The 27424-nt window shown below is 38.1% G+C and overlaps 1 protein-coding gene across 2 annotated transcripts; it reads right to left on the minus strand.

The window, feature by feature from the left end:
* Nucleotides 1-27306, minus strand: CEP43 (centrosomal protein 43). 2 transcript variants are annotated; one of them, XM_044421282.1, is made up of 13 exons: nucleotides 27157-27306; nucleotides 23244-23297; nucleotides 21535-21589; nucleotides 19910-19998; nucleotides 18484-18621; nucleotides 18200-18283; nucleotides 14036-14092; nucleotides 4857-5074; nucleotides 3853-3959; nucleotides 2310-2372; nucleotides 2169-2202; nucleotides 1635-1728; nucleotides 1-905 (listed from the first exon to the last, which is right to left on the minus strand). In XM_044421282.1, exons 1-13 carry the CDS (start codon nucleotides 27241-27243, stop codon nucleotides 831-833), a joined length of 1155 nt encoding a protein of 384 aa, XP_044277217.1. In that variant the 5' UTR covers nucleotides 27244-27306; the 3' UTR covers nucleotides 1-830. The 2 variants fall into 2 exon arrangements, with proteins under 2 accessions (XP_044277217.1, XP_044277226.1); XM_044421291.1 differs by lacking the exon at nucleotides 14036-14092.
* Nucleotides 27307-27424: the final 118 nt, after the last annotated feature.

Below are 27424 nucleotides of genomic sequence, written 5' to 3' on the forward strand. Positions count from 1 at the left end.
TATTCTCAACCTTTAAGCAGCCTGTCTTGGAACAGTTTTTATTCTGTATCAAGCTGTGTTTCAAAGAAAAAAACTCATGCAAATAAACACTTTCATTAAATTAACAAACAAAAGCTAGTTTAGAGTAACAAATGTTTAAATATATAAAAATAAGTTTAGCGTTAAGGCTCATATTCCAGCTGCAATTTTCAGAAGTACCTAGTGATCTCCACGCAAAACTAAGCACCTAACTTGCAATAAAGGAACCAGCTTTCTATAAACTATGGGTATTCATAACTCAGACACTAGTGTCTTTTAATATGCCTCTAGTCAGGCATCCTATAAGTTATTTTTAAAGATTCTGGTTCACATCTCCTGATTGCTGAAATAATTTCAACCAGCAAGAAAGAAATTGTATTGAAAACTGTAATTAAAATTGGATCAACAGAAGAATAAGTTCAAACACTGTGTTTTCTTGGTTTCTTCAACAAAAAGCCAGATGCTTACCATAACAGTAAGCATGTCTGCCATTCTTCAGATACTTTGTGGATTTCTTCCCTTATTAATTTTTGGTGTGTCTGTCGCCTGCAACGGACATCTTTCTGGGAACTACTGAACTTCTTGCATGAAAGATTTAGTTGAACTAGATAGCAATGCAACACTCCAAAATTATTGGGTTTTCAGTCCTTGGAAGTTTAAAATCCCTTTCCCCCTCTCCAGCTCTGTTGGTTGCTTTTTTCCTTTGACACACAAGGCACAGTTGGGAAGGGGATATTTCAGCAGTGTGATTGTCTTCAATATATAGTCTACAAAGGTCCTCAAACCAACGAATTTATATTTCTGTTCTCTGCTCATGCAACATCCTCCAGGTAATCTGCATCACCACTTAACTGAGAAATAGTGAGGTCTTGTGTGAGGTCTTCAAGCTGGGAGAGGAAAATAATATATGAAAGTATTAGCTGAAATTCACAGAGTATATCCCAATTCCTTAAAAATCATGTCTTAGCATTTGCTATCAACAAGATCTCAATTTCAAGTACTTTTCTAAGAGCAACTTCCAGCACAAACCTCTGCATGACTAATCACCCTAATCCCAACCCCAACCCTTTCTTGGCAGCTGGTTCCACTGTCATATTGCTCGTACAATTAAGAAATTCTTCCTTCTGTTTAGTGCGCACCTGGTGCAGTAGTCCATATTGTAACAGGTTGCACAGGTAGATAAATAGTTCAAGTCTCATGTCAGCATAACTACATAGGTAGCTGCTGTGGCCCATGTAGCCTACTACTGATGCTTCTCTTTAAATACTTTTTACTTATGAATGGCTAGGAATCAGCATCATTTACATTCCCTACATTGCCCAACATACTTCAGGACACTGTAGAATTAAGAAGCTGATACCTAGATTAGACTCCTGGCACTGACTGGCATTCTTGAGAACCCACTAAGAGGCAGTTAACTAAGGTTCCTCTCAAAATTTAAAGACAACCCTGTTACAACTAGAAGCAAATACTGTTTGGATTAAGCATTTCTCACAATAACTATATGCTTGCAAGCAGCATTTCACACAAATGCACACAAATATTTTTCAACAGTGTTTTTATATTGTGAGAAAATGGATATATTTCCAGTCCCATGCAATATATAAAAGTTATACTTTGTCACTAATATTGAAGTCTTCCAATTCCACAGAAATATCATCTATTTCTTCACCAATGCTGGCTTCACTTTTCTCTGACCGATGACTGGTACTAACAAAAAAGAAAATTAAAAAAGGAAACAATTAAACTTTCTTCCCTAATAAATGAAATATCTGTGGGGAAAAATCTAAGTATCAAACTTTATAGTTTTATTTCTTTGGAATAAATCTTTAGGACCAAACTGTACAATTAACTATACAACATAGAGAGGAATTATGAAGTCTTGTGAGTATTTAATCATGTTGAAAGCAGCTAGTTTTACATTTTACTAAATATGCATACAATAAAATCTAAGGCACATACAGTATTTAATAGAAGGCCAGTAAATCTTTAAAGAATACTGCAGAAGCCATCTATATGCTAGGTGTAACTATATTGAAAGAGCTTTATAAAGTTCTTTAAGAAATGGCACATATTCTTCTACATTACATCAAATGCAGATGAATGTCTGCCTTCCTGAAATACAGTATTCTAGAAACAGAAGCTCTTACCTGTTGAAGTCATCAACATATTCATCTTCATCCCCTGTTTGTAAATAATTAAAAAGGGACATTAGAAGACTTGAGAATTCTCAACTTTGATGTGATACTGAAATGTTCTGAATCTCGTCCTTCTGCAGAAAAGGTACTTGCCTATTTCAAGTGATCCAAGTTTAGAATTCACCATTTTTACATCTTTCAAAATTGAGTTTGCATCTGTAAATAAGAAATAAGTAAGATTAAAATGTATAATGGCTTCTTATACAACCTGCTTTAAATAATTTTAATTATATTATAGATTAAACAATTATGCATCTTAAATTTTAATTCTGGGTTCCTATGTTGCTAATGCAATTTGCATCTGATGGCTGCATCAGAAGAATGCAGTTCAAGCTATCAAACTTTATTTTTGCTACTCTACCCTCTTAAATATCTCCTTAGAGGGTCAGGTGCCTCTCATACAGTATGATTGGTCTGTAGTACACACGGAAGGGGGGAAATCACCCCAAATAGGACACAGGAATCTTTGCCAGCAGACTTCCCATTAGAGCAAAATTCCTCCACCTATTTTCAGGCAGTTCTCCATAGCTCGGCAGACTGATGTAATGCAGGTCCCACTGTTCGTGAAGACCCCAAATCCTCTGAAAGTTTTACACAGAATGCAGAAAGTTGCATGTTGGAGGAGAAAGCATTGTTGTGCAAACAGAAGATAGCAGAAAGAAGCCTTGCTATTTCCATATTTCTTAACTGTGAAATTAAGGAATTAATTTACCTGCAAGTTCTCTAATTATATATAAAGTAACTCAGCATGTTTATCAATATGCAGTTGAATTCAGTGGTTTTGCAATATGCTGCCTTTGGCTTACAAAGCCACTGGATATAATGGTACATTGATAAGTAATGCTAAATTACTTATCATGATACTGAAGAACATCATGACTAGATTGCTTAATTCATATTTAAGAAATATATAAATAGAAATGTCTAATTTGTTATTATTTTAACTGTGATAAAGAAAATAAGTATGTTGTCTCTTCTGGGGCCATTATATAAAAGTCTGCTAGTGGAATGGACACCCTTGCAGAATTTACTCCCCTTCCCCTCTGCATCCTTCTGTGTATTTCTAAAACTCCCCAAAAGATTAGGATCCCACCAGGGCATACAGTAGGGGTACACAAGAGGAAGGAGATGCCCATTGTGCTCATGTGACCTTGGACTGAGTTGAAAGGTAGAATAGACACTAATTAAAAAAAATTGTCTTAGTGACTGAGATTAATGTAAATTAGTACTTCGATATAACAATCTCTAATGATTATTCTGAAAAATAGGTTATATAAATTAGAGTTGATATTATCAGAATGGTGAGTAACACAGCATTTTTACTGAGGCACACTTTCATCTCACTGTTTCTGAACTTGTTTTTAGAGAAACACTGCTGCAATCCAGTAATACACAGAAATGGCACCTTGATGTCACTTAAGAGCCCTGTGCTTTTGCAATGCAGTATCTGGCATAGCCAACAGGCGCCTATTCTCTCACTTTATTTATATAACAGGAACTCTGAATGGATTATACTATTTTCTCTGCTGGAACTAAGCAAAAGTTTGATCTTGTACTATCAAATTTAGAGCAAGGGGTGCAATTTCTCAGCCCTATTCTTCTCAATACATGAAATGGATTTACATATTTTACTTACTCTCAGGCTCCTTTAGTGGGGGTGCTCCAGCCAAAGAACTCAGACCACTCTTTATGGGTGCTGCATCAGGAGATGCAACATTTCCTTCTTTGCTAGAGTCATTTTTCCTTTAATACAAAAGCAGTGGGAAAGCAGTCACATTCTAAGTACTTTATCATTCACTTATAAAACACACTGTCTAGTCAAATAGCAAGTACTGTTATATTGTCTACACACCAAAAATTACCAGTAATATCCACTGAATAATGAATAGTAACTCCTTCTGCTAGATGTGACAGGCAAAGACAGAAGAATGTGTCTTCTGTATTACAAACATTCTGCCTGTCTTCAGTTACAGAAAGATAAATGACATCTTGAACAGAATCACTGTTTATCTTAAAGGATCTCTTGCCATGTGAACTTGTTTTGCTAGTGAACTAGCAAAAGCCCTGTACGCGTGATGAGATCAGCCATTTGGGGTCAGACAATATAACAGCCCCATCGTCCTGGGAAAATAAGTGCAGGATTACATGACCCAACAATTCACTGTGGAAAGCAATCTACAGTGGGGATGTTGTGTGCTGTGAACCTGGTCAACCAGTACTCTGAAGCTATACTGCAAATATAAATCAGGGAACACAATCCTTTATGAAGGAACACTGATGTTTTGGCATCACCAGTCTTTTCATTATTACTTCATTATGATAAAATGTACCTGCATATTTAAAGACATGAATATAAGTATTTCTGAACTTAAAGGTTCTATTTCAAGCAGGAAATGCATTTTTAAAATATTTTTAAAAGAAGTAATTTCTGTTTTCAGTAGTTTCTTAAGTCAAAGAAACATAGAAGGGATTCTGCAGTACAGTCAAAAAGCACTGCAAAAATTTACTCTATCCTTTTGTGGAAAAACCTTCTGATGATTATCCTTTATCTACTATAAAGCTGTATAGTTACATCATCCTCCAGCTTCATTTGCCATTAAATCTAAAGGAATATTCATATTAGAAATACAGTTAACTTACCAGCCATATGATCGTTCTGGCTTTGGTATGGGATCATCAAAGAAAGAATCTCCCTCTGCATCATCATCTTCTTCTGCTGGACTATTCTTTTCTTTGGTAACCATGTCTTTGTTTGGTTGAGAAATTAGTTTTGTTTCATTGGGTAAGAAATGAGTGCTGCCTTTGTTCTTTGCATCTCCAGATGAAATGCTTGTATCACTATGACTGGTTTCAGTTACCTTAAAAAAATATACATTCCCTTAAATAGTATCACAGAATCTGTTTCACATTAAGAACAGTAAAGTTGGAAGGGACTTGTAAGGTCTTCGAGTCCAATACCCTGCTCAATGCAGAACTGCAAGTTAAAGCATTTCTGACAGATGGCTGTCCCACTGCATCTTGAATGCCTCCAGTATGGGCAAGCTCATGGCTTCCCTAGCTGATTGGTTTCATAGCCATACTGGCCTAAGAGTCAGGGAACTTTTCCTGATTTCTAGCTGGAATCTGGCTTCCTGTAACTTAAGCCCATTATTCCATGACCTGTGCTCTGGGATGACTTGAGAAGCCCTCTTCTGTGTGACAGCCTTTCAGGCATCGTATCTCCCCTCAATTTTCTCAAGGCTAAACATGGCCAGCTTTTTGATATCTTTCATAGGGCTTTATTCTCAGTCCCCTGATCATCCTTGCTGCCCTCCCCTAAACCCTTTCCAGTTTGTCTGCAGTGAGCAGATACCCATTTTTTAAAAATACAAACAAATGATCAGTAATTTATTTGGCCACAATTGGGTCTTTTAGATTTAACAAGAAACCTTCAACTGATGGGGAGTGTCAGGGACATGTGGGTTTGCTGCTTGCAACATGCCTGACTTCTACACTATTGTATATTGCACAGTTGGCTCCTTCATAGGCTGTGCAGTGTGACATGTGAATCTGGACAGTTGAGTTGTTTAGGGGCCAACAGCAGTTAAGCCAAAAACAAATAAATGATTAAATACTAGACTGTTTAGCCACTAAGTAACCCAGCAGTTCAGCTTTGACTTTATACCACAGACGTGTCCAAAGTTATAGAAATATCCAGAAAAACCTACTGATAAATGAAAGTATAATTAAAACCGCTAAATTAACAAAAGCAACATTACAAAAAATGCAGTATTCAACAGAACAGCAACATCATTAATCATTCTAAAGTTTGATGGAACAAAAGTTTTTTTAATTACTCTGGTAATACTTAAGCAATACAGATTAGCAAATATATTTATTTTCATATGTCTTGGAATCAGAATTTTGGCAACTATTTCCTATCATTGCATCTATCACTCCTCCAAAATATAAACACAGACTTTAAAAAAACCCTAGAAACATCCATACTTCCAGAACTGATAACAATACCATTTACTTAAAATAACATGATTTTTTACAACTAATGTGATGCAATTTTATAGCTAAGTATTTTTGCCCGTTTAACTATTTCATTAGATAGGTACAAGGATACCTTGCTTCACAGACCCTGTGTTGAGCATGCACATCTATCTGCCATTTTTCCAACAGGGCTCACTCACTTCATTTCTCTGTCTTGCATTTGTTAATGTTTCACAATTCTGTACTGTATCTCAAAATTGTTCATTACTGCACTGCATATTTGTTATGGTTATTTATGATCTTTGATGTGACTGGGATCTTTGTAATTGTTTCGGGGTGTTTTGACTGCTTCACAGCTGTTAACTCCATGCCTCTCTCTCCCCTCAGACCTCCTTATTCTAAAGCACAACAATACATATAAAAATTAGACCAATTATAGTAATAGTCATCCAATGGCCCCTAAGCATTTCTAAGCAAGAAGGAAGCTAGAAATGATTGAGCTTAGCTAGGAGGCATACGGAATACTGAGATAGGCCAAAAGTGGGGCCTCTTGTGCCAGCAGTCAGCCAACAGTGTATGTGACCCAGTTATTGCTATATTCGACTTTTTGCAGTGGTCTGGAACCAAACCCACAATATCTCTGAGGTATGCCCGTAATTGTCATTAGCTACTCATTTAGGATTTTGAAGACTAGTGACCACAATGCTGTATCAATTAACAAATTACAATTCTGGATTGACTAAAATAATTTTGAATATTTAATATGTGCAACAACTGCCAAGTACCATTATTCCTCCATTGTAACAATGTGCTGAACAGTGGTAACAAAACCATGGTTGTTCCCCAGAGATTCACATACTGAAAAAACTGCAGAATGCAAATGATGGGTAGGATTATTATTATTATTATTATTATTATTATTATTATTATTATTATTTTGCTATTTCACAGACAAGTGGATTTCCTCTTCATGTTTGACAGTCTCCTTATAGACAGAAAATAAGCCTTTGTTTCAAGATTTTTAAAATGACCAACCAAATAACTTTGTGATTCTTATCCTACTCAGCTATGACATTTTAAAAGAAAAAAATAGAATGTTCAGAATTATTCTGTCCCTACTGCAGTTTACTTGTTGTTTCCATTATGGGGTAGAAAAGAATGCATGTAAAATGAAGCAAAACATGCTGAAGAAAACCAGAAAGCTGAAGCCTCAGTCACTGAGCAAGAAATAAAATATAATGAAGGCAACTTTTAGAATCACTACCACGCCTAACAGAATGATTCAAAAGCCAGAGAGTACTAGGAGTCAATGCTACTTTGCAAAATGCTGTTCAATTATTTAGGGCAAAATCCTTTGCAAGTTTAGACTGGAAAAAAAACCCTACAGCTCCCAGGATGCCCTAAATTGCAACTACATCAGGAACTGTTTAGAACAACCTACTCCTGTCAGTCAAGCACATTTTGATGACAGTTTTCTCTGACTGACTTCCTGACTGCAGGAAGATCTTTGCAAAGTGTGTTGCTGAGGACTGCCTCAGGCATTTTTAAAACCAGCAAAGCAACAGTGACAATCCCATCCCCACTTAGCTGAGAGTAAGTCATATTTAATTCAAAGACAGAATAGACTTGTAAAAGATTATGCTCTAGTTCTCTTTAATGTACATAAAATGAAACAATTTCAAACAACAAATTCAAGCCCAAAATCATTCTTAAAGCTAACATTGTGTAGAAACTAGGTGGTCTCCACACACACTTCAAATGCATGATCTAACAATGGAAGATGGTTTCAAACATAGCAGACACTGCCTTCCACAGGCAGCCTTATAAATTGTAGTCTACTGCTACTGTCACCAGGAAAAGAGGTAGGTGTCATTTCTGTATTTCACTGTTGATCCCTGCCCAGCATTCTAATCTATGGAGATTACAACTTATCTCATCTCTGTTTTCCAGGGTATTTGCGATTCCACCCAGTTTTGTGTCATCTGCAAATTCAATTATCTTTTCTTGTACTTCCCCATATAAATCGTTAAAAATGTGGAAGAGCACCAGTCCCAGGACAGAGTCCTGTGGCACCCTATTTGTCTCTGCTCCCTGGTTTGAGAATGTGCCATTGATGAGCACTCCGAGTCCAATTTTGCAGTCAACTGTGGAATCACCTAGAGGTTCCACTATTTAGCCCACTTTTTGTTGGTCTGGTAATCAGGACATCATTTGTTGAAGGCTTTGCTGAAGTTAAGATAGATTATGTCCACAGCATTCCCACAGTCCATTTGGGAGGTTACCCAGTCAAAAAATGAAATTAGATTGATCAGATTCAGATTTGTTCTTGAGAAATCCATGTTGGCTTCTAGTAAGTACTGCATTTTCTTAAAGGTGTTTGCAGACCGTTTTATAATTTGCTCCAGAATTTTTCTGGGATTGATGTCATACTAACTGGTCTATAGTTCGCAGGTTCATCTTCTTTTCCTTTTTTGTAGATAAGGACAGCATTAGCCCTTCTCCAGTTGTCTGGCACTTCTCCTGTCTTCCATGAATTATCAAAGATGATATATAGTGGTTCTGAGTTCTTTCACTAGCTCTTTTATGACTCTGGGATGAAGTTTAGCAGGCCCTAGAGATTTGAATTAATTAAGCCCAATTAGAAGATCCTTGACCATTTGCCTGTCAATCTTGGGCTGCCAATCCTGCCCCTTCAGCTTGTACTAGACCTTCATCAGGAGGGATGTAGTTCTTTTGGGAGAAAACTGAGCCAAAGTAGGAGTTCAGCACTTCTACCTTTTGTCATCTGTTATGATTGTTCTGTCCATGGTGAGTAGTTAAACTCCCTTCTCTTTTGTCTGTCTTTTGGTTTGGACATATTTGAAGGAGGATTCTTTGTTGTTTTTAGCTCCCATCATTTGTCTCCATTCATTCATTGCTTTAGCCTTCCTGACATCATCCCTGCAGTTCCTTGCTTATATTCTTCCTTTGTTGTCTAGCCTCCCTTCCACCACCTATACATGTCCTTTTTTGTTTTCAGACTATCTCTTAGCTTTTTGTAAAAGTACATGTTGTCTACTACTTTTTCCTTGTTGCAATTGCTTGCAATTGTGCCTTAAGCATTTTTTTAAAGACTTGTGCTCTTTTTGTGCTCCTTTTAGAGTAGCTTGCCATGGGACTTGGTTTATCATTGCCCTGAATTTGTTAAAGTGGGGGGGGGGTTTAAAATTCAGGGTACATGTTTGGTTACATTTAGTTTTAGCTTTTATTACTGATAATTTAAGTAAGGCATTTCTTCATCTAGAAGATTTTTTTTCTAGTCAGATTAATTTCTATTATGGTATTCCATAAGGGAAAGTCCTATTAGGAGACAGATAGCAAGAAGATGAGGTGTAGGCAGGGAAAAGATTCCAGATTTCTCACTTATTTTATAGTTACTCTGTATTCCTCTCTTATTTTATATTTATTCTGTATTCCTCACTTATGCTATATTTCCTCATTTTTACTCTCAGAATTAAAAACTTATCTTCTGTCTACTGTGGATTTCTTCTGCTATCACATGTAAGTTGGCTCTAAGAAAGCTTTCACATGGCGCTCAGATTTGGATTTTGTAAAAAATTCCAAAGGAAAATAATTCTGCAATTACTGAACAGCCCTTATAACTTCATCTTCACATATCCCTCCCTACCACATGGATTTGCACCTTTGCTACCACATGGATTTGCTAAGATTGTAATAGCAAGCACAATCTTAAACAGTCAACCTTTCTCTCTCCCTCCTAAGATGGTTCCTGATACTTGCACTTTTTAATAATACTTATAATTATTGGTTGCCTAATAAAGCAAGTGCTGTTGATCAAAATGTTTTAAATGGATTAATCCAAACAATCCACCCACCAAAAGTTACCTGTGCTGCTATAATTTACTGTCATTTCCAGCAAGCCATCTCTTCATAACCATTGTCCAATATCCTTTGTTTTTTTAAAAAAGTGGAAGACACTCAACCATGCTTCTGACTAAAGCATCTAGGAGAAGGCAGACTTTACAAAGGATGAACACCTATCCTCACCTAGTAAATGAGATGTAGATATTGGTGGAATCTACATGTTACGCTGAAATACATTCTTCCCAAACAAGATGCTAGTACATACCACTATTCTAAGGTATGAGTAGAAGATCTGCTGTGGAAAATCAGAAGTTAGGAATGTTTAACCCTTTCTTCTACCTGTGATGTATCCCTCTAATCCATCCCTTCATAGGCTTATTTTTGCTGTTTGAGCTGGCTAAGAGCAAAGACAGCCAATGAAAAAAGTTACAAATGAGAAATTACATATTTATTAAAATAATTATTTTCCTGCCTTTCCGTTAAAAATGTTCAAGACAGCCTATTGAACTGTGGTTAAATATAACAAATGCAAATATATCAAAGTAAGTAGAAATGAGTAATAACTAATTCCTCCCTATTTTAACTAAAAAAGATTAAAATAGGGAGGAAAGATTCCCTCCGCCCCCCTTTTGCAAATGATATCCTTAGGCACTTATTAAGCAGCAAATATAAGGTTGGGTACTTTATAGTTTCATCCTAAATAAATACCAGTACAACAGGATATGAATCAGATGAAAGGAAAAAGCTGCTTTCAATTAAGAAAAAGGATTGATTCTTATCCATCTTACCAACACATGGTGGCCTCATATCATTTCATGACCAATGCCACCACCTCAAAAAGACTCAAATATTCTGAAGCTTAATAGTCACCAATTCCCACACTTTAAAAAGTAGTGTTAGAAATATGCTAGTCATTCCCCCCCCCACCCCACGAATGTGAATACACACACACGGATGCACACTTTTTATGCTCAAAAAATGTTCAGGGAAATAAAATACTTTACTATTCAAGAAGACCAGAACCAGACACAACAATCAATTGTTGCTACACTTTCTTCAGTTCTCAAAATTAAAAATGTTAAGATTAATTATCTGAAAGAGTATTTTACACCAAAATGGCAGGTGCAACTTGAAATGCATATAATTTTTTTAAGAGAAGCATTAACTTTATGACTGCAGGTTTATAATGTTTCACCTGCCAAAGATATGTACCCATCTTTTCTCTTATGAGGTAAAAACAGCAAGAAATCAGAAAAGGAGAACAAGTTATGAACCCTCACAGAAGGCTGAGAATATCTCAAGCACTAAGAGAAGTTAATCTTGAGCTCATAAGGTACTTATCAGTTAGAACATTATTGCCAGATAGCAAATGCAATGTTTCATGCTAGCACAAAAGATATTGTATTGCCTCCACAGAGCTTTTTCTTTAAAGCTACCTGCAGCCAGTCAGTTTGGAGAAAAATTAAACACTAGCTGACTCCTAATTTGCACTGTTGCACCGAAGAATACATCTCAGGGCAAAAATAAAATAATCATTAGCTGTGCAGTAAAAGAGGCACCCTATATAAACTTTTGAGAGGATGAATTAATACAACTGCTAGCTGTTACTAGATGATACAACTAATCTTTGCCTTTCTTTTGCCTTAAATGTATAATAGCACTTAAAGCAGAAGAGAGAGGCAAAGACAACTATGCAGTTTCATCTAGTCTTGGCTATCATCTGTTCAAGCACCTAGTGCAGGTGTCCTCAAACTTTTTTAACGGGGCCAGTTGAAAGGTGCCGGCGATGCACGTGGGCCACCAAGGCAGTGCAGGCAGTAGGGGGGTGAGTGGGGAGGTGCCGACTTGCTCACAAGGAGATAATTTTTTCTGAGTGAGTCCAAAATGATCTCCTTGCGAACAAGCCACTGCTGGGTGCATGCACTGTGAGGCAGAGGCTTGCTCGCAAGGAGATCCTTTTCTCTGCGTGAGTCGAAAACGATCTCCGCATCAACAAGCCCCGTCTCGCCATGCGCACGTGCATGCGTGCACAGCAAGTCCAAAACCTCTATGGAGGGCCGGATAAATGGGCATGGCGGGCCGGATCTGGCCCACAGGCCATAGTTTGAGGACCCATGACCTAGTGGCTAGGAAACGGAACAGGGTTCTTCAGTGCTAGTCAGCATTTCTAAAAGGAGCAGGGAGAGAGAAATGGAAACCAGCTTTTGAGCTGTTATGCTCAACACTTTCCGTAGCTTGACCAAACATGTTCTGAAGAACAGAGGTTGTTTCTATTCTCCACAAGCAGGATTCTACAATTAAAACAGATGAGTCAATGGAGCTGTTCGGCTGTTGGATAATATTCCGTTTTTAGCACTCACCTATGTGGACAAAGTACTTGGGCAGGTCTAGCCAGTCACTTGATTACTTGACCTTGGTCTACTAATGCTATTATCTTATTACAACCAGTAACTAGGGTTAAGGCATGGTTTTGGTGACGGAACTACCTTGGTCAACCTATGTGATGGCGATACAAGACAACTGGCAGCCTAGCTACCAAGACCCAACAGTCACTAACCTGACTTTTTGTTTTGTTTCATTTTACTTGCATGCTAGATAGCTCAGTACTACTATCAATCATGGTTTGTTTTTGGAGAACTCATTTGAATTGGGGGATAGCCAGCACCACTCTTCTACAGTTCAGCTTAAACCTTAGCAGCTATTTTCACAAACTGGTACTGGGAGATCTCTGCTTCACTCTAGCACATGCACTTCTATGTCCTGCAGGGCATGATTTTTTCCCTTTACACTATTTAATATATCCCTGAATTACACTAGTACATGAATGAAATTAAACTCTTGTTCCTCAAACCTAGGATAGGTTAAAAATTGTATAAACAGAGCAGAACACAAAACCAAACAAAACACTTATGGGTTCTCCAGTCTCTGCCTTCTCCTTTTCCAACCTTCAAGCAGAAGGAGAGTGTGGGAGATGCCATCCAAATATCCTGCTGTGGAGACAAGTGAGTCAGTCTGCCACCTCACTGCTACATGATGGGAAATAGCACAGCACCAAGGAGACAGCCTAATTTTGCCATCTACATGCCTTCCAGGCTAACTTGCTAAAGATTCTATGGTTGACAGAAGGGAGGACAGGTGGCTGTGTTCAAGTAAGCAAGACAGGAGATGGATGGTCATACCCTCATATCTTATTTGAAACTCTGCATTATTATTTAAAAGTCTACGTATAAGGTACGGGTCCCTGATCATGTCAGATAAGCATTCAAGATTATCTAAGATACCCATTATGTTAGCTTAACTCCAATACAAACAAGACAGTTCATGAATGAAAAAAATGGAAGCCAAACCTGCCTGGTTTGAACCTTAAAAGCTTATTTGCATCAGTAGTGCCTTTCAACAAGAAAGTATGAAGTCATGAAGCACTTTCCCACCCCTCATTCCAGTGAAATGAGGCCTAGTCACTGCATACTATTAAAAGGAAGTTTGCAACAGCTTGACATCCTCATCAAAAGGGTGGGCAAGTCTTTCAGAATTTTAGACAGGGCAGCTGAATTTCATGAGTTTGCTTTTAAAGTGACGTTGGTTCTCAGATAAATCAAGACAGTATGCAATAATATTATTGTGCTAAAGTGTATTAGCATACCTATTTATCATATTTAGGGAACTTGAAGATGGGACCTTTTAATAAAAAGCATCTGCAGGGAAAGGCACTTAACTCACTATGCCATAAAACACAGGAAGGAGGGCAAGCAAGCAGTCAGCCACTCAAATATTTATAAAGCTTATTTTAAAAGCTCTGAATTAAATGCATATAACATTGTGAATGTTGTGCCTCTCAGTCCATTTTATTTTTATGTATTTGTGATGTTAGTTTACCAAATGCAATTGAGACATTGCATTGATTTTTAGTGTAAGCTTCTTTTTCTTAAAATTGTAATTAGAAGCACCTGCCAGGTTCTTCTGCTCATGCATTTTACCTGCTCAGCCGTGTCCAAGCACCTTTTCTGTTTACGATGTCCTTTATACCTTGGTATCTGAGCACAAGAATAAAATAACGGCACAAAAATGAAAACAAATTATATGTGTGTTATGTTAAATCTAGATTCTTGAATAATAGTTATCTGTTGTTCTAAAAGCCTGCCTAAAGATTTTGTCTCCTAAAGGTGCAAGCCTATACATTTTAGACAGAAAAAAATTCCCAGCATTCCCCAGCCAGTGTGGCTGCAGTCAACTCATAATTAATGAATTACGAGCTGAAACCAACTGGATACCCTACTACTTAAAAATAATTGCTGGCTTCATATTCACAGGTAATCTGATCTGATGTATTCCCTTGCCAGGTTAAAATATTCCACATCCCATCATGATTTGCTTTACTACCCCAGAGTACAAGATGTCACCATTCATATTTTGACAGGGATGCAACTACAGTGAATACTGCTTGGATACAGTTTTTCAGTAATGCTAAATTAATCCAGTGTTACTAGAGATCAATGGACCATTCTCCATTTCAAGTGTACATGTTTTCTGTATCTACAACATTTCATTAGATAGACTAATATCCTGTAGACACTTACCAGGGTTTAGTCTCATTCAACAGTGGGCCTTATTTCTGAGTAAATATGCCTAGGACTTCACCATTAATCCATCTTCTAGACAAAAGATGAATTTATTTCTCCACTTAAAAGATCACAGTGCTTTTTGTTAAGGATTTTAAAAGGCTTAAGTTATGTACTTTCATTATTACTTTTATAACTTGCTCTGAAAGACTCAGACTGAAACCTGAAGTCAGATGATAGCTAACCTCTAAAAAGTTTTAACAAAATATTTCCATATCTAATTACAGGAAACTATGCCAGTTAAGGCAATGTTAAACTGCTTTAAGCTAGCAAACCACATACAATTGCCATTTAAGTGCAAAATCTATCAAGATTACATCCTTCTCGCACTCTTAAGACAAAGAGATCCATTATACTAATCTTCTTTCACACAATCAATTTTTGTTAGCAAAGTTCAGACAGACTTCATAAATAAAAGCTCCAGCACCAAACAAAAGATAAACAAAAAAGGGATTGTATAGCCTGCATACTCTAGATCAAAAGACCTATGGTAGTATCTTCACAAAACAGGAAAAACCATGACATGTTATCTTTGATAAACACCACAACCATGTTGGGAAGTGTAATCATTTTCAAACAGCGAATGGGACTTTTATATTATTTGCTGCAATATTCAGGGACCTTCAAAACAAACCAAAAAAGTGAATGGAATGGGGGAGCAAGTGGGATACATTTAGGAATATATAACACCAGAAAACTTCTTCCATTAGAGTGTGACACACTTTCAACCCATTTATGACCTGATGGCCAGAAGCAGGTCCAGTAGGGGGAGAAGCGTGTTTCTGGCTTCCACAAAATTGCTTGAAATATTTGTGCAAATTTGGAGCTGAGAACTGTGTGTCTCTAGTGCGAACTGTGTGTCTCTAGTGCATTTGTTCAAATTGTATCCAGCCATTAAATTCTACTTAATAGTTAAATACTGTACCACTGAACATAAGTATGGCAGCCTCCTCTTCTCACCTCATATATACTCACTCCACCTTGAAATTTTATTAAACTATATATTCAGATTTGTGCAAAATTTGGGCCTCTACTCAATAATTTATGCAATTTGTGGAGTAGAAGCCTGAATTTTGCTCAGATTTCCCAGCTTTAAAAGTATTATAAAAATTGCAGCCCATGTTAAAAATAATGCAAAGTCCACATGCTAGTTCAACTCTTACCAACAGATATCAACACCAATACAGGAAAGACAGAAGGGAATCCACACAGCTGAGTTGGGGTAAAAGTAGATTTTCATTCTGCTATTGGATTCCCCACATATCCCTAGACACATTTTATCTACTATGATGTTTCAAAATATATTGTCATGTTTGATAGTTGAGATTATACTGCCATCTTGCTTTTGGTATTTTTTCTGCAACAGCCAACTTACTTTATAGGAAACAATTTATTGCAACAATTCATTCATGTCACACAAGACTGTTTGCTACATAGAATTCAGAAAACAACAATTCATCTAGCAGAGACTTCCATGCTCCACAGTACAGAAAGATTATCTACAATAGTGGTGTGAAAACAGTTAAGATAATGGACCTGTAAACCTCTGATTCTAGTAACTCTCCAAAGACTTAACAAATACTCTGCTACTGTTGCTACTACTTTAAGGGCTCAGGGAAGCTAACCAAAAAGACTTTGTATTGCATCACACATTTTTAACATGCACACATTAGATTTTTAACTTGCACAAAACATGTATACGGTACATTCTGCTTAAGGAGTCTGCCTTACATCTTTTTGAATTATGGTGGAAAATACAAATGTTGCTAAGTGATATAAAATAACTTTGTGTTACATGTCAGAACTATGCAGTAGTGTGACTGGATTTACACTTACATGACTCAGCCTCACCAGTGAGACAATTCCTCTTTGCATACATATAGATACTGGCATCTCTGTTCTCTGTCCCACAAGCAGCACATTCAAGCTAAAACAAAGGTACCCTTTGCTATCCTCTATCACTTTAGTAGCAACATTAGCCAAACTGAATAGATTATCTCTCTGTTTTATAGCTGCAGCTACAGCAAATGCTCTGTCCAAAGCTGCCTCTCCCCCACTTATCTTACCAACTCCTGCAAGTTTCATATTGTCACATGCAAACAATTTCTGGACTTGACAGGTAACCTGGTGACAGGCAAGCCCAAAGCTTCCCAATGTAAATGTAAGAAGCCTCATTCGTGCATTTATTCATCAGTTCTCATTCCCCCATAGATCCATGCAAGCAGGCAAGCATTCGGCTTCTGGAAACAGCATGCTAAACTAGATGGATCTTTGATCTGATCCAGCAGGGATTCTATGTTTCCTCCGATTTCATGAGTCCTGCCTCAGGTATGCCAAGATTAACAGAGAACATACTCCTGGGCCTTTGAAGTCTAACCCCACCAGCTAGGCCTTTGCAGAAAAATTTTATGATTCACTCACAGAATCACTATTTTACAAGTTCACCTTAATTCCATAGCCTACCCTGCTTTATTGCATAACATTCTAAATCCAATTTATACTATAAAAAAGTAAGAACTTGTAAGAAAAACAGTACATGGTAGTTGGGAGAGGGAATGGAGAAACAAAGAGTTCACACAAAAATAATTATACAGTTACCAACGCTGAAGATTTATAATACTATGAAACTTTAATCAAGTTGAATACAGATGACTTTTTCTCAATCTTCTGCTTACTTAGCTGTTTTTCAGCTGATAGAAAGGGCTATTGGTTTCCCACATGCAAACTGTCACATGAGTCTATCAAGTCTACTCTCCCCCACCATACAGGTTACATAATAAGAGTGGAATACATGGAATACATGACACTTTGTCTCTACCAAAATCAATCTTCCTGCTGGAAAACATAAGTTATAACTGGATAAGGGAAAAACACAATGAAGCCTAAGGTGCCTCTTATCTGATGCTATAGACAGACATTAACAATACTGTTAATCAATACGAAGAAACAGCTGCACAAGACAGATCACCACCTCCAGCAGGCAGTTTAATATTAAGTGATAGCTTCCTTATCTAGCACTTCAACTTCATTCAAACCCAACTAATTAACCCATGTCCACCCCATCTAATTTTATTTTGTTCACCTGTTTTTAGCCTTTCTGATCATTTTCAAAAGTTCCATGTTTGATGGGTGGATTTTTAAAAGCATATCCACTGAGCTGAAAGGGGGATTTTGTTTTTAAGATCCACTGTGCTGAAAACTATCCCCACCTCCTGCTATGATCAATGAGAATCAGCAGAGCTTTGAAAGCAGCGGCAGACCTATCACTATATTCCCCCACCAACCTGAGTTCAGATTGTTTTGTAAGTTGCATTTTAAAATGAACTAATCAAGAGTATAACTGCACCCTATTACCTACTGCTTTGAGAAGGCAGCTGCTGCTAAGTTAATTATTCCCATGTTATAAAAGAGCATTTAAAAAGTGACAGTTAAGACTAAGTAATGAAAGTGTCTGAAAAAAATAATTTAAAATCTGTTTCCCACAGGTTATATATGATGTATAATTTTAATGTTTTGCCTTACCTTACTTGGTAACTGGTGTATGTTTGACCTTCCATCTGATGATTTTGGAGGAGAATGTACACTGTCAGGTATTATTGGGGCTACCTAAAAAATTTCAGAAAGGAAAAAAAAAAGTTGCCTAAGATTTAATATGATTACTAACAGTGTAGAGATTCTTCCTCCAAATTTTGCCATTTGAAGCACTATTCTAAATAAAAATTTTTAAAAGCAATTTATTCTATATCAAGATAAATTGTTTAATAAAAAATAGGATAATTAAAGTACCACACATTAACATTCCTTACATGTATGCTGTTTGAAACTCCTTTCTTCTGCTGACATCTTCTGACCACTTCCAGCAATAAGGGCCCATCTACTGTAGTTTTAGCTTCTACAATTCCCAGGTCCTGAGCTAAATTCTCTCGAGCCTCAAGTGCATTTAACTATAAAAAGCAACAACAAAACACTCCAAGTCATCAATGCAATATATATTATTCAACTGTTTTTTTTAAAAAAAGGTTGGTAGCAAACTGGTGAATAAACCCAATTTGATCCCAAAGTACACAGACATTATATGTAGACCAGTCTTCACCAACCTTGTGCCTTCCAGACACATTTGGCCTGCAACACCCAGAATTCTCAGTCAATGGCCCAGCTGCATGGGAATTCTAGGAGTGAGCGGTCCAAATGCCTCTGAAGGCCACCCAGGTTGCAGAAGGCTGATCTAGACATTCAATCCCAGGATATTATTCAAGATATTAACATCCCTCTCTCCTCATTTAAACACACACACGTCCATGTCATATATTTCTCCTTCCATGTTGCAGTTACTTAACCACTCATCTTCATCTGGCACTGTATATTTCTATCACCTTTGGCTTGACATATGAAATTCAGCAGTTGTGACGCTCACCTTAAAAATGGGATGGGATTACAATCCTCAGATTTTCCTCTAGCTTGGATTTAAATCAAAACTGAAGACTCCTTCTCCCTCTCACCACTGGTATCTGCTTGATAATGCAGATACCAGTGGACAAATTACTTTTTTCAGCATTCTAGGCACCAGAAGAGGCCAGAATGCCCTTCCTACTGCTTTGCCCTTTGCAGGGGTCTTTGAGGAGGAGGAAGGGATGTGAACTCTCCCACTGGCCAGTGCCAAATCACCAGAAGCCACTAGATAAAGATGCTGGTAAGAGAGATTTAATTCTTACAATTCTCTCTTTTCCTCAGTTTCTAGAAAAACTATCTTTCAAAGGTAAAATAAATGGGACCAAAGCAAAAAATAAATAATAGGGAGAAATAGGGAAATACAAACACCTCCAACGTGCTTTGGAAGAGATGCTAAGGGCTCTTTAGGTGTTTCGTCTGGAAAAAAGTGACCTACAGTTCCTGTGAGTTCAATGGGACTTACTCCCAGCCAAGTGGGTACAGGACTGCAGCTTTAAGCCCAAATCTATGCTATTAGACATGATATAAAGCTGCTAACTCCAACTAGTGTTGCACTGTGGTCTATAACATTATGATATATGTGAATGGAAGAAACACTGGGCCCTTGCCACTTCATTTATTGCTGGCATGAAAACACCAATTTTCAGGCATATCCAACCAACAATTATGATAAAAAAAGCATGCAACTTAGCAGGTGGGTTAAGCCACATTCTTTGGTCTGTTCAGGTTCTGTTCAGTACAATACCTGATATAATGGTTGAAATGAACATGATGAATGCTTACTGTGCTTGATTCAGGTTGAAAAACAGCCAAAGTAAAATCAAGATTGAAGAACTGAAGAAATTCAGCAACAAGATTAGCCACTAATCGACCTAAGAAAGAAAGAAGGAAAGAAACCACATTTAATTTCCCAGGACTGCATTCACATTCATTATTTAGAAGGTATTATTTGCCAAACTTAACAAATTCTGGGTTGAATGAGTTCTTTTAACATTCAAGAGTGATGCTGGGAGGCAGAGTTAATATCACCATGCATTTTAGACTTTAATGAACTTCAGGTTGCAAGTGATTTACACTGGCATGATTTGCACATAATACCTGCCCATGGCATGGGAGGCTGAATTCTAAGTTGCTGTGCCATGCCAACAAACTATGGTTTGTTAACCACATACAACCTAGAAGGAGAACCCATAGTTTGTTGTTGGGATTGTGAGCTTTGGGATGTTTTAACATTTATTATTTATTTATTTATTTAAAGTTTTTGTATGCTGTCCGCTTGCTATATAGCCTTGGGGCGGCTCACAGAAACATCTCAACATAGACTTGTGGATTATTCACTGGTAGTTTTGCCAGGTGACATGGGCAGTAGACAAGTGTGGTTTAAAAAGCCCCTCAAACATTCCACATGCCAATAATATAGCACCACAAAAGTATCTGTAATAAAGACAGGATGTAGGTGAAGGAGCAGGTAAGTATACAACCCAAAGAACAGGTAAATAAACAATTGTTTCTTGCTTGCTAGCCAGACAAACCTTGGGAAAGGCAACAAGCCTTGGCTTAAATAAACCACGGATCAGCGTTTTGTTCTATCTGGGCCAAAGTATTACAAACTAGCATATTCTTCTACACTCTTCAGCTGGTGTAGCATAGGAGCTGAGCTGCAAATCAATGACCCCAGTTCAAATCTCATGCCTGCAATGAGCACTCTTAAGGACAAAATACTAAGCATTTACTACCATGAAACAATGCAATTAAGCAAGAGCCACTCTTCATATATTCCACTGAGCGCCACAGCAAGTTGTTTCTCAATCAGGACAAAATCCTATGGCCCTGAGAGAGTATTCCAGTGACCAAAGGAGGAGGAGTCAAAGGAGAAACAGGAAAAAAGAAAAGAAAATGATATTTTGAACTGCGTGGAATGATGAGCACCAAAACATTCTCATGAATATCCATTACACTGTTAAGGTCTACATGGAAAAAATGACCAAGAGAAACCCATAAAGATTACTGAAACCATACTGTAATTGTTATTATTTTGTATTTATTTATTTCTGTGAGCCGTCCCGAGGCTATGTAGCAAGGGGACAGCATATAAAAACTTTAAATAAAATAATAAATAAATAAATAAATAAAATAGGAATAATAGCAATATGCTTTGCTGGATTGTTGTAAAGAGGAACAGAAGGAGTTTAAAGGATAATTATAAAAAGACCAAAGCCTCACTGTTAAATATTTTACCTATGGAGAAGCACAATGCATCTAGCAAAGATCACATTTCTAATTGCAGGACCAAAAAATCTGTTCTTAATCCACAGAAACTCACAAGCTATCCACTTCTTTTTTTCCACCATGTTGTACTTATTTGTGAAATAAATACTGTATATTTAAAGAACTGAGAAAAAACTTACCATCTTTTGTATTTAAAAACTTTTTCAAACTTTCATTTACCAGAGGAGTTTTGTTCTGCCAAAAATGAAAGAAAATAATTAAGGATGTTCCTGTGTTGCAGTGTATTACTACAAATCAGCATCACTGTTCAGCATTTAGGATGGCGGCATCCTTATGGACAGTCTCCACAGTAAAGAAACTGAAGACATGGTACTAGAGTGGCTCTGGTCCTTTCTAGCATAGGACAAACATTGAAAAGTGGTCATGTAGGGTTTTCCCCCCACCCCTTGGACACTGGCATCTCAAGTTTCTATCTTGTTCCCCATACTTTTCACCATGTACAAGAAACCACTGGGAGAAGTCATTCAGCAGTTTGAACTGAGACATCATCACTATACAGATCCTGGATAGGAATGTAGGGGGTCACATTGAGAAAGATGAAGCCCAACAAATTGAACTTTAACTGGGATAAAATGGAAATAACTGTAGTTTAGGAAATATAATCTGGACAGTGGTTTAGATCTTACCTAGGATACGCCCATGCTTCCCTGAAGGACCAGGTAAGTAGTACAGGATTGCTCCTGTAAACAGTGCTATTTATATAGAGATGCAGATAATGCTGGCTGCCAGGACTCCTTTCTACCACCTTGTAGCTTTACCTAGAGAAAGCTGACCTACCCAGTGATATGTGTGCCAATGATATGAGCCTTGGTTATATCCAGGTTAAATTAGTGAACCATGCTACAAAAGGACTGCCCTTGAACACAGCTGTGAAATGGCATGCAATGGCAGAATGAAACAGTAGACATTCGCAGCTATGCAGTCATATCATATTGTGCCTATTGTTTACTGGTTACACAGTCTGCCTATTTGTGTCCAATCCTAATTTAAGGAACTGTTTTTGGCCTTTAAAACCCTAACTCAAGGATGGACTGCAAGCAGCATTCTGTGGCCTCAAGCGAGGCCCATTGCTAAGGAGAACCTGGAGTTCCAAGTCTGAGTGCAAGTTTAACTTCCCCTTTTCTGTCACTGTTGCTGAATTTTGGAAGAGGGACAGCAGCAGGAGAACAGATTGGTTCAGGGAGTTAGAAGTATCTGTTCTGTCACAGTTTTCAATTGTACTTGCATTTTCATACGTGCTGTAATCTTGTGAGGGCAGTGCACCCAGAAAAGTGGGTTAAATGTTTTAAATAAAGGGTTATTGATATTAATATTTAGCCTAGCCCCCCTTAAATTATTACTAGACTATGAACAATAGAAAACACCAATATCAAACTGATTTGGATGCTTTAAGACTAACCAATACAAGTAATTGCTTTAAGTGCTATAGGACATATCTCTAATTAATGTTCTGAGTTGAGGTGGGCCTCTTCAGAGGCAAAAGAAACTGTGCCATTTTTATTTGTGCACCAGTGTTGACCAAATCCTTACTCAATTTCTGTTGGCAGAATATGGCAACCACAGATAATTAATGGTTTCTCTTTGATCTAGTCAAATAACACTATTTTCCTAAATTGTTGGACTTCAATTCACTGCAGACTTTAAAAACAAATGAAAGCCCACCATCTGCCCACCCTCTCATTTCAGGCTATGTTATACACCTTGGAAGAAAAAAAGGCAACTGGTCAGACTTAAGGATACTCAAACAAATAATATTCAAGAACTAATGCGGCTGTGCACCAGAAAGTTGGTAATTTACAGTGCAATGATTAAAAAGTTGACTCCTTACCTCTACTTTTTCTTGTTCTTCTAGTGCTAGAAATACAGCTGCCCGCAATTCTGCCTGTAATAGGAAGTCAGCAGTCATACATTTTGTAACTACATGTTTTAAGGAAACTACTGCACAGAGAAACACCAAACATATCACACAGGCAGCTTTCATTCTTCTCTTGTCTCATTTCTACCTCTGTGACAGGTCACTTATTTTATAGGCGGAATCTGTAACTGGCTTGTGACATTAGTTTTTACCTTGCACTTAAGTTACAAAGGGGCTCAAGTCCTTTAAAGGAATCAAACTTTTGCTCCCACTGTGACATAACAATATGCCTGTGACATCACTTCTGTTCCTGTGCAAATTTACAGAAGTCCAGTCTCCAGAAAAAACTAACAAGATATTTTCTTAAGGAAAATGCAAATAGTTATACAAAACTCTTACTGAAAAACACAGTTCTGTATAATGCATTCTCTGTAAAGAGCATGACATGGAAGTGCTTTTGAAACTATGACCAGTTTACCTATATTACTACAAAGTTGAAAGATTTAGAAACAAAGGCCTAACAACTATGCAGTACATGTATATCAATATTAGTGCCACAAAATCAGGTTCCCAGGCTATGAAGCAGCGCTGTAAGGGCAGAATTCCAAGCCACAGGCCATGTTACACTAAGCTTCAGTTCAGGAGGAGGGACCTACTATCCTGAGTTAGCCAGGGTGACTGAGATAAAAACAAATGGTGAATAATGAATACTGGAATTCTTGCAGAGAAAAGGTAAAGCATAAGAATTTTCCCTTAAAGATGTATGTATGTATGTATTTAAAACATTTATACAAGATCTTTACCCAAAACAGGTCTCAAATGGTTCACAAATCAATGACAGGACATTAAAATACAGTATAAAAATAAAATTCCAATTTAAAACCCATCAACCCTTACAAGTACTGGGGAAATAAAAAGATTTTGGCCTGGTGCTGAAAAGAATAAAGCGGTGACTCCAGGCACACCTCTCTGCAAAGCAAATTCCAGAGCAGGGGTTCTACCGGGTAGCCACTCTTCTAACCTCCTTCAAGGAAGGCTCTGGAAGAAGGACCTCAGGCAAAAGTATTCTGCGAGGAAGATGACCATTATTTTGCGACACCTAGAAATGCCCCATTAACGGCAGTCAGTCAAGACTTTTTTATCCATAGAAGATAGACTTGGTCATGTAACAGACAGTAGTAGATAAGGTCATCAAGAACAATCAAACAGGTATCCAACAATTAGCATAAGTCTGGGAAACAATGGGAACCTCCCAATTCCCACAGAAGCAAATATAGAAGGCAAGAGTATAAGAATCAGGGACTTAGAAAATGGAAAAGGGCAAACTCTGAACCCACATCTGGCAACCCAGTGTGGAATATGGACATCTTGCACTCCTTCCTACCCACATAAAGGAAAGCTGCCCAGAGTCTACTGTGCAGGACAAGTACAGACTCACAACCTCTTCATCTGTTAGCTTCTAGCTATAAGCTGTTAGGCAGAAAGCTCTTTATTGCTTTAAAAATTCAGCATATGATTAGCATGCAATAAAAATATTTGCTGCATAGACAACATTGGGCTAAGACCTTTGTACCCACTCTGTATTATCTGCTGAATAAGCTTTCATTTGCTTTCTATGTGTTATACGTGTTTGTGAGACTGCAAAGCTAGGCTGTGTTCTTTCTCTGGCAGCACACGTTAAACCCCAGCCAAAGATCCTAAACCTTTCAAGGCAATCTGGAGGACGAGCACCTCCTTTTGAGATGCATTAGTCCCCAAGACTACCTGGCATAACAACTATGGAATGGATTTTCTTTCTTCAAGTCTCACCTGTGAAGCTTTATTTTCCACCGTCAGCCACATTCTTATGCATGGTCAATAATGTGATTTGAAACCTCTCTCTCCCATCTATATTCCTTCTTCTGAACCCTGCTTTTTCCATGTAGCTAATCTGAACACTCTTTGAGAAGTTTTAAACTGTATCGTGCTTCAAGATAACTCCTGTTCTTGTTTGCAAAGTTTTTGCTCTACCACCCATCACATCTGATTATCTAATGAAACCTATGTATCAACATTAAGAGGACTGAAGTCAACACTTGTCCCAAGTTGCCAGAATGGGGTGAATATCTGTAAGCTCTCTAGTAGTTTCTGTTGGAGGGCACTGTCTGTGTAGTTCCCCATCCTGAGTGGTAGTGAGCCTGACCACTACCATGAGTCCTTTGGAAACTGTCAGAGCAAAAAAGGAATTTTGACAAAAGATCTCATGTAATTGATTAATGTGCACTTATGCCCACACACATCCCAACTATCGGTAAGATATTCTTCACTGACATTGACAAGGTTTTAGTGCGGACTTAGTAAGTGAAATGTCTGCTTACAAATAAAAATGTAGGTGTAGGTCTCAGTTCAAGCTTAGTTAGGCTTTAATTGCAGCTTACAAATTCAAATGTTGACCTGAGTTCAGTTTAAAACACAGTTTTTTAGTTCAGGGTATTGACTCAGGAAAGTGAACTACTGTTCCTCAGGAACAAGACTGATCTATTGTTACATGCTGGCAAGGAGTCACAGTCATAGCATATGTTGGCGTTAGTGACATTGTGAGGATGTACAGTTGCCCAGATCTGGAAGTACTACCTAAGAACATGAAATCTAGGGCATCCAAAGCACCTTTCCCTAAAAGGCTACCTGTTTCATCAGCACGGCAAATGAGACAGTGTCACCAGGGGAAAGAGACTTAGATCTGTTAGGCACTTGAGAGTATTTTGAGACAAGCTGGGACTGCACAAAATGGATTGGATGCACATGAACTGAAACATAAATTATTCTATACCAAAAACAATTGCACAACAGCTTTACAACTGATCCACAGAGGAAAGCCAACAGAATGTCACAGCTACAACCAGAAAAGTGGAAAATGGCCAACACAGATTCATTTTTTAAAGGGATCTAGAAAAATGACAGGCTAGTTAGTATTTTTTCCAAATGACCAAGAATTTGGGTGAGCAGCAAGGAGGTCAAATTTGTTGACAAAATTGTTCAGTAGGCATAAACAAAGGATCTGAGTTAAAGAGCAGCAAATTGGGAAATGAGGTTCATTGTAAGTAAATGTGAATTAATACAGATTGGGACAAAAAGATCCTAATTTTAAGCAAACAGTCTTGGGGTCTGAGCTGGCAGTGACTAACCAGAAAACAGTTCTTGGGCTCATGGTAGGCAGTCTAATGAAAACACCTACTCAACGCCATACTTAGAATGCTGCATTTAAAAAAAAAAACACATACCACAAAGCTAAAAAAAGTTTATCCAGTAAGATTGAACAATGACATAAAAAAGGAACTGCATGTTTAAACAGTGAATAGACAATGGAATTTGCTACCAGACGGTGTTGTAATAGCATCCAATTCGGATGGCTTTAAAAGAGGATTAGACAAATTCATGCAGAATACGTCTGTCAGTGGCTATGGCCTATCAGTTATACAAGGCCACTAAAAAGCTTCAAAAAATAACCGCACGGGGCGAGTGCTCTTATGCTCTGCTTGCTTCCCAGTTCCTGGGACATCTAGTTAGCCACTGAGGAGGAAATAAGATGCTGAACGAGAAAGGCCTCTGGATCTGACTCGGCAAGACTCCTTACCAGTCCTGTACTCCATCAGGAAGAGTTCTACGCATGCGCCCTGATACGAAGTCAGCGCGTGGCATTGTTACCTAGACCGTATTGCCCCGAGGGCGGGAATGACAGTTGGCGACCGTTAGTGCCGTTGGTGTCGTTCCGCGAGGGCCGCACAACCGACTTCTTACCACAAGCTTCGCCCGGCGTCTCACGAGCGCAGACTTCGGATTCCTACAAAGGACTCTCACCGCTTGATAAAGACTGACAGCAGTCGCCCACCCGCCGTCTGCTTCTCACCTTGATTTTATTTAGCACTCCAGTCGTCTCCAGAGTTTGCACGAGGAGGTCTCTCAGCTCTGTATCTTCTTCCGTCGCAGTCGCCATCTTCCTTCACCCTGACAACCGCCTAAACTAAACTAGCGACGAACTCAGCCCTGCAGATTCGTTACTCGAGGAGGGGGAGGAGCATTTGGCGTGAGGAGGTGGTGGGGGAAACAGAAGGAGCACGTGAGCGACCGGCCTCGCAGCCACCCATCGGAGGCAGCTGTGACTCCAGGCCCACCCA

The sequence above is a fragment of the Varanus komodoensis genome, unplaced genomic scaffold (genome assembly GCF_004798865.1).
Source record: "Varanus komodoensis strain SLA01 unplaced genomic scaffold, ASM479886v1 scaffold1, whole genome shotgun sequence".
NCBI classification, from domain to species: Eukaryota; Metazoa; Chordata; class Lepidosauria; order Squamata; family Varanidae; genus Varanus; species Varanus komodoensis.